Source organism: Amblyomma maculatum, chromosome 7 (genome assembly GCF_055883805.1).
Source record: "Amblyomma maculatum isolate TAMU_Amacu chromosome 7, ASM5588380v1, whole genome shotgun sequence".
Taxonomy (NCBI): domain Eukaryota; kingdom Metazoa; phylum Arthropoda; class Arachnida; order Ixodida; family Ixodidae; genus Amblyomma; species Amblyomma maculatum.
The window spans coordinates 21853066-21866852 of NC_139350.1; the positions used below are offsets into that span (position 1 = coordinate 21853066).

The 13787-nt window shown below is 45.2% G+C and overlaps 1 protein-coding gene across 2 annotated transcripts in view; it reads right to left on the bottom strand.

The window, feature by feature from the left end:
* The window catches only part of LOC146182800 (uncharacterized), a 106578-nt gene that overhangs the window by 9502 nt on the left and 83289 nt on the right, over nucleotides 1-13787 (bottom strand). For both annotated transcript variants that reach the window (XM_084608925.1, XM_084608926.1), the window contains one exon: nucleotides 3233-3498. In XM_084608925.1, the coding sequence (XP_084465051.1) occupies nucleotides 3233-3498 (266 nt within the window). The remainder of the gene's footprint in view (nucleotides 1-3232; nucleotides 3499-13787) is intronic.

The window sequence follows — 13787 nt, forward strand, 5'->3', positions numbered from 1 at the left end:
TATTTTGTTTAAATGACATCTGCTCTTTCCGTCAGCAAGCCACTAGTTCTCTTTTAAGCCCTATAACGCACTTCAAAAGCAGGGATGATGCCCTGTAAACCTAGGCCAGTGCAACGGTAGAAGTGGCATGTCGCAAGCAGCCAAAACCGTAAGATGGAAGGCTGTGTTTGGATTTACTCCATGGGAGCACACACAGAAGAGCTCCCATGCATGGCAACATTGGCCAAGGGCCCAGCGGTACCCGGTTACGCACGAGGCCACAAGGAGGTGCGGTGTGGTGCCGAAGGGAGTATGACCCGTAGCTCACGTCAACCGTTTCGTGAACGAGAGCTGCCTGCTGCCTTGGCGGTAGCGATGAAACCGAGTCAGCATCGGAGAGGTGAGCACAAGGCGTCTTTGTACATTATATACAGGGCATATCTACAGGAAAATCGACACGGCAGCCGAGGACTAACAGCCAGATACAACTGTAGTCGCACAGCGATGGCCGGGGAGACTAAGACGCGTCCCCTCCTCGCGAGCGGCACTCGACGAACACTCGTGGATATCTCGCTCTGCGCAGGCAGTGCGCTCGCTTAAATAGCGTGGGAAAGTCGCTGGCTCTCAAAATGCCCAATCCGGAGGCAGCACGTGACGGCGGCCCGAGAGGTCCAATCAGCAAGCGCGCAAGTCGCCCGCTCAAATCTCCCGCGGTGCGAAGGCGACTCGCCGCCAGGGAACCAGCGCCCGAGTGTCTCACAATTCAGACTTGTCTGATCATGTTGACAGCTCGATGCTTCCTGGCAATGCGTCGTTGTCTTGAGGAGCAGCGCCAGAACAAGCAAAGAGGGTGCCAGCAGGAAAAGCCCGACGCTCGTTGGGCTTGCCCGGGCGCAACAGTGGAAGTAATTGCGGAACAACGCACGCCGCCAACATTCCCGAACGGAAACTGTGACGAAATGGATCGTACCGCCAAAGCAACAAACAACCTTTCCTGGAGGCTTGAAACTGTTCAGGCATCTCCATGCAGCAGTACGATGTCGTCACTGGTCATTTCTTTCGTCAGCGTAGTACAGAAGACAATTTTGCATTTGTTTTGTTCCCTGTTCTCCTCCTGCCGTCTAATCTTTCTACTGTCTTGAATGAAGGGGGGGGGGGGGGGGGTTGTATTTCGTGTGATTGCATTGTACCAGAACGTGACATGAAAGAGAGCCACGTATTTGTGCGGGGGTACGTGTAAGCGTTGGGACCAAGTGTGGCGGTCGCAACTTGTTCGAGGGTGGCGCCGGGCGGGTCGATATATAGTAGCAGAGGAGAGAGGCTGCCTATAGGAAATTCCGCTGCCCTCTAAAGGAATTGCTCCTTTCACCGACACTCCCAGCGTCCCGGGACCAGCCTGCTAGAGGAGTGAAGGAAAAATGCGCAATGGCCGCGGCTATTTAACGACTTCACTAGTCATGTGCCTGGGTGAGGATCCCGGTGAAAAAAACAAAAAAAAAACACGTTGTGATGGGATGATTGAGAGACAATGGAGGAAAACGGACGCGGGTGCTGCGTCGACAGGCAACACTAGAATAGTAAATTTGACTACAATGGTACATAGATGTATATACATTTTGTATTTGGAAAATAGGAAGTGGTTCGGTTACGTTGCGATTAGTAACGAAAGTGTTGAGAAGAAAAGAACCTGTTTAACTAGGGAAAATAGGGCTGGTCAGGAGACCTGCGGGAAGATTAAATAACGCGTGTGTTCCGTTTTGAATGAGCGCCTGGTGTTCCTATCACTCTATTTCGTTTGGGAGGGAGTTTCTGACCCTTTCTACATCCAAAGATGTGCGCATATCAGCTCGTTAATTATTCTTAGGTTTGCTTTTACTGACATCTCGACGGTCCTTTTGATGCTGGTTTTCCTCCGTGCTCTATTAAAAGAAAAAAAAAAGTAAAGTATGTGCGTCAAAACTTAGAACATAGAATTGGAAAATCTGTGCACTATACTTTCAAAAGTGCAATTTCATGCCATTTATTCTCATTCGCAGTGACTGGTATTCGAATTTATTTAAATGAAAAGGAATCATATTAGTTCAGTGCACGTTCAAAAGCTATTGTTGCTTGTATGCTGCTTACGTGCACGCGGTTGATATCACCGTAAACACCCAATGCGTAGTCATTAAACAAGACTTCACTGAAAAGGATTATTTCGAACAAGCTCATGAGTTAGATACTTACGAGAGGGTGGAAGGATGAAAAATTGCTGTAATCATCATCATCATCATCATCAGCTTGACTATACCGACTGCAGGGCGAAGGCCTCTCCCAAATTTCTCCACTTAACCCGGTTCTGTGCTAGCTGCATCCACTTGACCCCCGCGAACTTCTTAACCTCATCCGCCCACCTAACTTTCTGCCGCCCCCTGCTACGCTTTCCTTCTGTTGGAATCCAGTTTGTTACCCTAAGCGACCATCGGTTATCCTCTCTTCGCACTACATGTCCTGCCCATGCCCATTTCTTGTTCTTCATTTCCACTAGAATGTCGGTAAATTGAGTTATTTCTCTGACCCACTCTGCACGCTTCCTATCTCTTAATGTTACCCCTACCATTTTTCGTTCCATAGCACCCTGGGTTGTCCTCAACTTAAGTAGAACTCTCTTGGTTAGCCTCCACATTTCAGCCCTATAGGTTAGTACAGGTAAGATGCGACTGTTGTATACTTTCCTCTTGAGCGATACCGGTAAGCTGCTAGTCATAATCTGCGAGTGCTTGCCAAATTCGCTCCATCCCAATCTTGTTCTTCTTGTGATTTCCCTTTCACGGACCGGATCTGCGGTTACTGCCTGTCCTAAGTAAACATAATGCCTACTACTTCCAGTACTTCGCTACCTAATGTAAACTGCTGTTCCTTCCCGAGGCTGTTGAACATTACCCTAGTCTTCTGCATACTGATCTTCAAGCCTACCTTTCTACTTTTCCTGTCTAGGTCATCAATCATTATTGGTGTAATAATTTTGATTGTTTCAGAACTCATATAAAACACCTTATCCTTATGATGTACGCACATAAGCAACCGCGGTATATTCGCAGCCAGCGTATTGGGGATTTATTTTAATCCTACTGTTGTATTTACTACCTCATAAATGAATTTGATATGTTTTTTCTAGACAGTCTTGCGGGCAAACAGCCGCATATAAATGCGGAGCCATCCACTATAACCTGACTCATCTCTTGATGCGTTCGTATACGTGTCGCGCACTCACTCCACTCGCAGAGTTCTGCTGTCTCCAATGTACAGCCTGGGTGCATCTAGCGCTGCTTGCGGGTCGAGTCCCCGTTCGGCCATGGCCAGAAAGAGCTGCAGATCCACCTGGGGCTGAGTGTAGCCGCCCATTGTTCCTAGGGCGGCCAGCCAGTCGCCGCTCGTAGCGTCCGTAACCAGCACGGGCATGAGAGTGTGGTACGGCTTTTTGCATGGGCCCGCGCAGTTTGGATGGCCCACAGTGGCGTTGAAGCCTCGGCCGCGGCACTGTAGTGCACCATTAAAAAAAAAGTTAGTCTGCAATCTACAGAAAAAACTCGTTGCTTCCTGAAAGACAATGAGTACTATCGTCCTATAGCTCCGAATATACGAACATGTCCTGACCGCAGAACCCAGTGCTTGCAAAATGACACCAAATGTGTGCTTAAATGAAGGTACTTTCGCATTAGCGGCCTTTTTACTGCACTGCGAAAATCGCTGGCACAGAAGCTAGTCACCCAGCAGGAGGTTTTTGTCAACAGGAAGCTGCAAAAATGCGAACACATTTCTGGCATACATAAGCAACTGATATTATTTAAGTGCTAACTTCCCTCTACTCGATGTGGCAGTGATTATTTTAATTAACTATCAAACCTACCCGCCGGGATAGATCAGTGGCATGACGTTAGTGTGGACGCTTTTGTCACAGCCAAATATCAACGGTAGTGAAAGGAATATAGGCGCGTGTGATGAGCAAGCAATATGTAATGCAACCATGTGTAAAAAACCCACAACAATCTTTTATGGCTCTCCTGACACACAAGAAGAATCCTGACACAAGAAGAAGACAACACACAAGACTTCTTGAGTCCGGTTGTCTTCTTCTTGTGCCCGGTTTCTTCGCGCTGCGTTAATTTTTTGAAAGCTATGAAGCAACTAGCCCAGACTAAGATTCTAATCGAACTCTTTTGTGGCATATGAATATATGTGCAGTTTAAATTGTAAAGTTTTCTTGATACAAAATGTTCGTTCCGGTCGTCGCGCGCACAAACATACTGTAAAAAAGTCTGAAATTTCAGGTATTTTAAAGAAAATTTTGGTACGAGGACAGAGAATATCTGTTCTACTTCATTGACCAAAATACGTTCACGAAAAAAAACAACGGTAATTTTCTGTTTTCCAGCAAACCCTTGATTGGAAGGCAAATACCATTAGATATATTTTTGCCATCTGTTCAATTTTCTACCGCAAATTGATATCTACTTGAATAGTAGGTAAATTCTGAATAAAAAACGAAATGGTATGACAACCCCGAAGGCGCTGTCCGATGATCGGCTGCGTAAAAATTTCGATTCGAAAAAAAGATAACTAGTGGCGCCACATTGAGGTCCGTTGTTGGTTGGCTCCCAGTGGTATCTGTTAGGAATTTTTCTACTTGCCTCTTTTCGGTGGCTAAACGACGGCCGTTGCGACCTTATTTGTATCATAGAGTATTGCCAGCCCCGAGAGATATTCGATAGTTGGCAAGGCTTTCGCCTTAAAATAGTGGTCATTGAAGAAATTGGCGCCTAACGCAATTTTATTGTTGGCAGAAAACGTGAAATGAAAGACGAGTAAAAAAAAGATATATTTGCATCATTATTTTCACTGCGAAAAAAGAAAAACAGAGAAATAAAAAGCAAAAAACGGCGTATAACAGAAACGTTTTGTCAATTTACAAATATGTTCTTCAGTTGTAAACAGAAAAAAACTGTACAATTACAGAAAAATTAAGCAACAGAAAATATAGCAGAATAGAAAATTTCTGTCAGAACCGCTGCCAGAAATTTTGTGCACTTTTCAACAAAAATGTTTTACAGTGTATGGCCGTAGCGAAAAAGGAGCACCACGAAGAGAGCTGAAGTAAAAACATAAAAGACCTTGGGCCGAAGTTGGCCAAATAAATTATATGCTTAGCGGCGTGGTAGTGCTTCAGCGCGTGCGACTCCTACATGCACACATTACCTACAAAGCCGTCATTTGCAGAGCTTTTTGTTTACCGCAATGTGTTTTGTTTATTTATTTATTTCGCAGCACTACAGGCCAGATTGGCCTCGGCAAGAGGGTCATGATGCCAAACATAATACGTAACATTTTAGGATAAGTACAGTATGCAATGACAGCCAAAGCTATGATATAACAAAAATACAAATGCACAACATTTTAGCAGCAGGCTGAAGCTATAGACATGACTAATTCAAGAAAAAGTGAGAAGTTCGTTTTCAAAGTTGCTTGAACGGTATCGCTATTTCTCGCCCTTTCGACACTACACCGCTGCCCTTTTCTACCACGCTGAGACTGCTTATGCATTCTGGAGGTGCAGTATTCTTGGTTGTGTTCTTGGAAGCACGTTTACAGACTTTCGCTTATCGGTCATTTTATTCATCTCCATCGCAGGAGACTTCTTTAGCTTGATACCTTGTTCCGCAGCTTCTGCCATAAAGACACAGAGCGCATCTCTGTTATTCTCTTCTGACCCGTCTGTTAACGCTATTAAGTCGTTTTCATCAATATCTACCAGCCAGCACGACAAAGCCTTCTTCATGAAAACAACGCCTTTCGTTTGCTTCGTGATCAACATGCTTCTGTTATAATAGTGCTTTCTTAAAGACGGTTTTCAGAATTCACGTTTGGAAAAAGGCGGAACACAAGACACTCGATTACGGTGGAAGGCCAGGGATTTTCAAGAAAAATTACATCGCGTAAATTATCTTCGGCTCTCCATTACCACCCTCATAACCCTTTCTCTTTGGCTAAAGAGCACAAAGTAATCCAAAGCAGAGGGAGACGAATAGTGGCAGTTGGACGAGTGAAATAAAATAATCGAGTCATGCTGTATTGTAAAGATGAACTGCCTATTGCATTTTTTTTCCAATCTCCCCAACCAAGGACAGTTTTAAAATGTTGAGGCCTTGTATGTGGTTCGGAAAGTGTGTGCAGGTCGCTTTTTCTTTCCAAATACGAATTCTCCGCATTTCGATGTTTAGTTGTTTGAAATTAAAAACGTCGATGCGAGAAAAATATCGAGGCGAAGACGTGTCGTTTTGAGAGGCTTATGTATTTTGTATTCTTCTTGGATAGCGGTGGCAATCTAGAAGCAGGTTAGAGCTAAAAGGAAGGCATTAAAAAATACAGCTCGCCCGCCTTTATCCCGGGAAAAAATCTGCTGTTAAGATTATAATTTTCTCCTACCTGCAACCTATGACTTTCAAAATATATATTAACGCTGGTCTGGCTCATAATCGACAAGTTTATAATTTGCAATTATGCACTGACGCCTCTCTTACAGGTTTCCAACATGTTGAAAATCTTCCAGGCTGACTGAGCTCTTAATTCACTCGCATTAGTGGCCTTATATGAGCGCTTTGTGTACGGCCACACTCTAACTCAAAGAAGCTGGAACTGTGGAGCGACTGCGTCTGTAGATATACTAGATTTCCGTGCTGCCTCACCAGTAATTCTCACTCCACGCTAAGTATCGAAAGCTTCGTGAGCTTGATTGTGCAGCTTCACAATAGGGCCGTAGCCGAAAGGGGGATGCTCACTCCCGGGCGCGCCCTTCGCCCTTTCAGCTTAGCATTCTGCGCATGCACATTTGCTCCGGGGTACCCTCCCAACTGTCAGGGTAAGCTTATTCGTAAGCTCGCTATTACTGTTCGGTGTTATTTCTGGACTCTATTTTACGATCCGATGGCCGTACAGGCCGGATTGAAACAGCCCCAGGCCACGTGCAGCTTAGGATTATGCCCTTTTGGCGTTGGCGTTTGTTCGGTCATACTATGGCTGCCAATTAAATGATGTCAGCACCCAAAACCGAAATTAACGTCATTATCAAAATAAGAATTCTGTCTACACTTGGAATCGAACCTCCATACCTCGAATCCCCAGCCGAACGCTTTAACGAACTGCGCTACGCCCGGAATCTTGAAACGCACATCATAATTCTCCTTGTCTACAGTGAGATTGGTTGTAGCGGTGACAATGACGCTGCTGTTAGTGATAACGACAATGATGACATTAGCAATGATAGCGAGGGTGCATTTAGCTTATAACGAGAGCAAACGTGATGCACCGCGTGCGCCAGCAACTCTCAGGCTTTCGCATTTCAGCAGTGTAGATTGCAACAAACAAACAAACAAACAAACAAAAAAAAACAACCTTTTGGGGCGATGAACCAATCCCATGTGATCTAAATCGCTTGCCGTAAAACGAAAGCTCCCATGAATTCCTTTCTCCTACCGAGTAAGCACTTGAGGTTTATGTACGCCAGGCAGGAGCGGAGCGCATGGACAAATATTTTTTACTCATGTTTGGTTGTTTTCTTTTTTTTTGTCAGACTAATGGGCGCTATTCAACAGTGACTAGAAGCTGTCCTGCTGTCAATAATAATAAAACTTTGCCTTTCCGCGTTAACTATAGTTAGAAAGGAGCACAGGGCGACACGACAAAACCGCTTGTAGTATCTCAGCAATTTTTCAAAACTCCATTGTTACGACCAAATGGGTCATGTGAGAGCAAAGCTTGAAACTGAGCAGCACACACAGTTACCATTCTCGAAAATATAAAATTAAATTATCTTGCAAATATCAAATGCATTATTCCCGCAAGAATATTATCCTTCGCATTTCACAACTTCGATTTCTCAGTATAAAAAACAAATCAGAAAAATGTTTGATACTGCGAATATTTACCGACATTAGCCTCCAGTAAAAACACAAGCGGGTTATTATAATCAGCTTCACTACTGAACAAGGCTTCGAAAAGCTGATCTCCTCCATGCAAACAGCAGGCACCTAGCCTCACGTACCATGGTTAGTGGCTCCCCTATAGGCATGCAGTGCCAGTGACGCATTATACGAAGCGTATATAGCTCGTTCGGTGGAAAAGGCGTCGCAGTTGCCATAACCCAGAACTGAGAAAAAAAAAAAAACGGCCTGGAAAAACATGCACGTAATTTCATTATGGACGGAACCGATCATTGGCGAGCGTTCACAATGGTGTCATGCGATTTCGTTCCCCATTTACCATACATCTGCTTTTAAATACGTACACTGAAGCCAACCAAATACGTGCTATACGCCGACTATGCTAGCATATTTTTTTCTGCCTCAGACTGTGTGTGCCTTGCCTACATAGGAAACAGTGCTCTTGAAATCCTTCGGCAATGGTCTCATGTTAATCAGTTAGGAGTCCATACTAGTATAACTGAAGCCACACTTTTCAGACCCCCGCCGGGGTGGCGCAGTGGTTACGGCGCTCGACTACTGTTCCCAAGGACGCGGGATCGAATCCCGGCCTCGGTGGCCACTTTTCGATGGAGGCGAAAAGCAGAGTGCCCGTGTGCTGTGCGATGTCAGTGCACGTTAAAGAACCCCAGGCGGTCGAAATTTCCGGAGTCCTCCACTACGGCGTCTCTCATAGCCTGAGTCGCTTTGGGACGTTAAACCCCACAAACCAACCAACCAACCAACTTTTCAGACCGAAATCGGAACATGTCGATCTAAGCTCAGATCCTAAGTACGGCAGCACAAAAATTGAAATATTAACGAGTACTAACATTCCTTGGGGTCACTTCGCAAAATACGCTCTGGGATGTCCATGTCGATTCCGTTTGCGCTAAACTGTCAAGCGTTGTTGGGTGCTGTCGAGATGTAGAACAATACTACCGTTTGGAGTTCTCTTTTTTCTCTCACCTCTGTCATTGCTTTTGGGTGGGGGGTTCTACCACTGCAACAAACTTAGAAAAGGTGTTCGTCCTCCAAAAAAGGATACTTAGGCTAATTTTTGGTGTTCCATATAATGCTCGTACATTATAGGCAAAGCGCCGCATTTAATAAAAAGAAATTCGATTCTTTTTTCACAAGCTAGCCGAGCTGGAAATAAAAACAGCTTCCTATACTCTGCGTCACCCTGAATACTGGAAGGTGGTCACTTTTCGTGCCAAAAATTGCGTGGAAAAATTGTCCCACATCCTGACTACTTTCCCTAGTGAGATTAATGATTACGAAATTAATTTACGTCACACTACCTTTCGCGAGCTGTCCACTTTGTTTGCTATGAGTGCAAACACCTTTAAACATTTTCAGTGTTTGTCCAGTCATAAACAATACATTTATATCGTGTGTGTTCACGCGTACCTTTGTATTACCTTGTAGAGGGGACCATGGGCTCTTGTCAAGCTGTCTTGCAGCTTTTACCCAAAGCCCCCTTCATCTTTTTGATAGAAAAATAAACGGTATCATTATTATTTTTATTATAATTATTATTATTATTAGAGGCAAGTTTGCGACAGGGATTCAAATCACCTACACATGTACTTCTATTTTTACACTGTTCTTAGCAAGTGTCCGCCGAGAGAAGTGCAACATAAACTGCGCCTTCCTATCTCCAGAAACAAAACTAACTAAAGACGCCTAACACTTTGCCCAGATCTGCCCGCCTCTGTATGCCAAAGGTTTGCATGATTAGAAGGTGGTGTTAGAGGAGCTGTCGCGTCTATTCTTAATATATGCGACAGCTCTAACTCTACAGCCTGAGAAGAGTGTTTTCCCGACCAGCACAGGCACCCGGCTAAAGCCGGACTTGGCAGTGGAAACACCTCAGGAAACTCTCATAGTAGATGTGACAGTAGCATGGGATGCCAACGATGGCGTTCTCACTAACAAGTGTAGCGGCAAGGTCAATAAATATTCAATCCTTCGCACCAATTTTCCAGTAGGCAAAACAATTTCAAGTGTATGTAATGGCCTTTGGAACAGTGACTATGTTTTGCCCTTCTACGATCGAAACGGGCAGTTTTGGGACCATCTAAAAGCGACTTTACTTGCCTCTACACTCATGTTCTTTTGGGCAGCCGAATTCGTCTCCAAATGACAACCAAGAAAGTGATATGCAGTTCGCGCGATTGCAGAGGCTTGGGCGGGGCTCTGAGTTCGTGTTTAATGTTGACTTCTTTTTTTTTTCCAGACTGAACATTAAGTCCTGTTGGCTTCTTTTAGCTAGTGCTTTTAACGGGGGATTTGGCCGCTACTGTTCTAACTTGTGGTTGTATTCAATTTTTCTTTCTCTCCGTGTTGGTTTACGTTAACGCAATTCTTGGAGCCGAGGTAGTTCGCAGCCAAATGTGGTAGGGCTACGGCCCTGCTTCTTCGGTCTCTGCGATTGCGTGGTCAGAGTGGTGGCCAGTGTCAACTTCTGGTAGCCGTGTGTATCAGGAGAAATTTATGCTTTTAGCTTAAGCATCCTTCTAGTTTTAATGAGAAAGCCTTTAATGACTCATACTCACGGCGTCCGGCGTCCTGTCCCACTATAGCTGCCAATGAAATGACGTCATCAACCGAAACTCACATCATAATTCTCCTTGTCTACCGGGAGGCACACAACTAAATCCCGTCTCAACCGGGAATCGATTTTTCATACCTTGGAACTCCCAACGAAGCGCTTTAGCCAACTGCGGCACGCCCGGGATCGTAAAACGCACATCATGATACTCCTTGTATAGCAGGAGGATGATAGTTAAATGAATAAACCCTGCATCTACCGGTAATCGAATCTCCACCCCTGAATCCCCAGCCGAGCGCTTTAACCAACTGGGCCATGTCCGGGATTTTTTTTTATTGCATGGGAAAACTTCCGTAAAAAAGAAAAATCTACGCTTAAACTTGTCCATGTCTGAACTTACCAGGCTGCTTGATACGAGCCTGCCATATACCTAGCCCGACAATGCACCACCATCAAAGCATCAAAATGATGGGAAGCACACACATGCATCTAGGTACGGCATCCAGTTTGGAGGTTCGCATGCAGCATTTACACTCCTCACCAAAGCACACTGCTCCCGAAACACGGATTTGGACAATCTTGGTGGCTCGGCATGCCTGTCCATCATACGGCTTTTCAAAACACTGAACAGTCCCATCTACACAAATAGATCATAAGGCACGACAGTTTTTATCAAGAGGTAACAATATCATGGTATATAGTGTAATTTCAATGCCCTTTTTAAGAGTTTTTTTAGTATGTCCCAAAATAACATCGTGAAAACCACATCATAATTCTCCTTGTCTACAGTGAGGATGATGGTAGCGATAACAATGAAGCTTCAATTAGTGATAATGACAATGATTGAATTAGCAATGGTAATGACGTTGAATGTAGTTGATAATTATGATGAGAACAAACGTGATGCATTGTGTGCGCCAGCAAAGCTTAGGATTCAGCATTTCTGCAGTATTTATTCTACAGTGCTATCAATTTTTTTTTTTAGCCGAACTGTTTCCTTTAAAAACAATGGCACATGCAACTCGAGTGGCCCACGCTGCATTTTTTCCCCGTTTCATCATTCCCTGTCACAACAGCCCCGTCCTCTCAATTCACGCGCACACCTCCATTTAACGGCCTTGCAACTGCGCATCGAAGCCCTCTTTACAACCAGCGTATAAGAACACCGCAGAGTTGCCTTCAAGAAAGAAGGAACAGGGGAAGGTGCCATTTATTCTTTTAGTGGCGGCAGTCAGTTTAGGGGATATCTGTAAGAACTAGAAAATCATGTGTTGTTCAAAGTGAGCACGTGCACAAGAACGCGACTCGGGCCCCCGCAGTGTGATAGCAAAGTTAGCTCAACAATAAAAGCCTATAAATTGTAATCTCCTGCTGGTTTCGCGGGATATCAGAACACAGATGCATCTGGAGAAGCGTGCTGAGATGCTGTAAAAGAAACACAAGTTTCAGAGCAAAAAGCCTCCAGAAGGAGCACCCGTCTTCGCATGTACGAGAAGGTGGCCAGATTAGTAACAAAACCATGCTCTCTTCAAATGCTTTTACGCCCACTGTGGACACCTGAGATGCCTGATTAGAAAACACATTGAATTCCCACTAAATATCTACCTTGTGACACAATGCATTGTAAACCAGGTTAATAACGAGCCGCTCTTCAGGTTGAAAAATAACGTCGGTCTACTTGAGCGGCAAGAAACGAAGCATTTTCATTTCTTTGGTGTGCGACTGCGCCAGAAATTGCAATTTTATGATAGCGGTACCTCGACAAATTCTGCTCGTCACGCGGTCAGACTGTTGAGCGGCAGAACACTTCCCTGCCAAGGATGACCCTGTGCATTGGACCTCGGCAGCAGTGGACGCATCTCCTTGTAGACTAAATGCAAAAATGCTTGTTACTTGGGTTGTCATGAGGGCTGAAGAAAGTAGTGTGGTCTGAATTAATCCGCTGGTTTCTACTTCATCACTCGTGCCGCTGCGAGCTGACAGCCGAAACGTCGCTTACGGAACAAATGAAAGCCGATATAACTAAGCAGGCCAAAACCGAAGCATGCGTGCTAGCAGTTGCCTTGGTTGTGAAGTTTATGCTTCCAAATGCGCGGCTCGTTTCTCAGATGTTTCATTTGCTCCAGCGATTCTCGTGACATCGGCATTGACTTTAAAAATCTTTTTCTCTCTTTCTCCGTCTCATTCAGTCCATCAACACGCATTTCCAGGGTGTCTGATTTAGCGTCACGGCAAATGTGATTTATGCGCGCTGGCACATCAAGTTTCACTTCGGTTTCGATTAGAGGCTAGCGCTGTAGGCTCAAGGTTCAGTCAGAAATGAACGAAATTCTTCATGTGGGCCCTTAGTGGCCGCCCACAGTAAGGTTCTTGTGCCGCTCAAAGCACCTTAAGATGACAGTGCGATATCAGTATGCTGTGGATAAACTTCTAACGGACGGAAGTAGACGAAGACGACGACACACAATGCACATGTTGATAGAGTGGCAGCTAACCACGTAGGATGTTTGAGTACGGTGATGGCGCATCGGTCTAATGCAGTGGTCAGCGAAAGTGATCTGTTCGCACTGGCGAGGGATTGATGCCCAGTTGCGGCGATATTTATAATACTGCTGGTTAGCGTGAGCTTCCCGTGCCGCATAAAAAGTGTGGCGTTGTTGCCGTTGTCGGCGGGAGAGTCGAAGATCTTGAGACGTATCGTTTCGAGCGGAGGTCTTGGAGTGGGCGGAGCAACGTATACACAATGTACATTGAAACACCTTTAGAAAGCAATGTAAAGCAAGAAATAAAAATGCAGTGCACTGAGTGTCGTCAGACGGCGCTTTTGTAAAAACTGCGAGCACCACCCGATGATGCAGCAGTGTAGTGGTGCGGCGTGCTATATCAAGGCACCCAATACGCCGTCCCGTCTATATAGGCAGCTTCGTTTGCTCTGCTCGATCGTTGTCAGGCCCAAGTCCGGCCCTCAGTCTCATAATGAAAGCAGAAGACGAGGTCATAAGGCTTACAGCACTATGTGCCGTAAATTTACCGCGACGATGCCGACCGCAAGCGCTGCGGACGGCGCGTTATGGACGTCAGGATCTCCCCAATCGTCGTAAGGCATAGATTGATTCGCATCGAAGCCACAGCGGACGACACTTTGAATTGATCAGCGACGGGTTATAGTAACTCGGCTAATCGATCATGATACTTGTTTACTCTCAACCACAGAGTTTCGTAGCAAACGAAATTGCTTTCGGCGACGCCTTGGCACC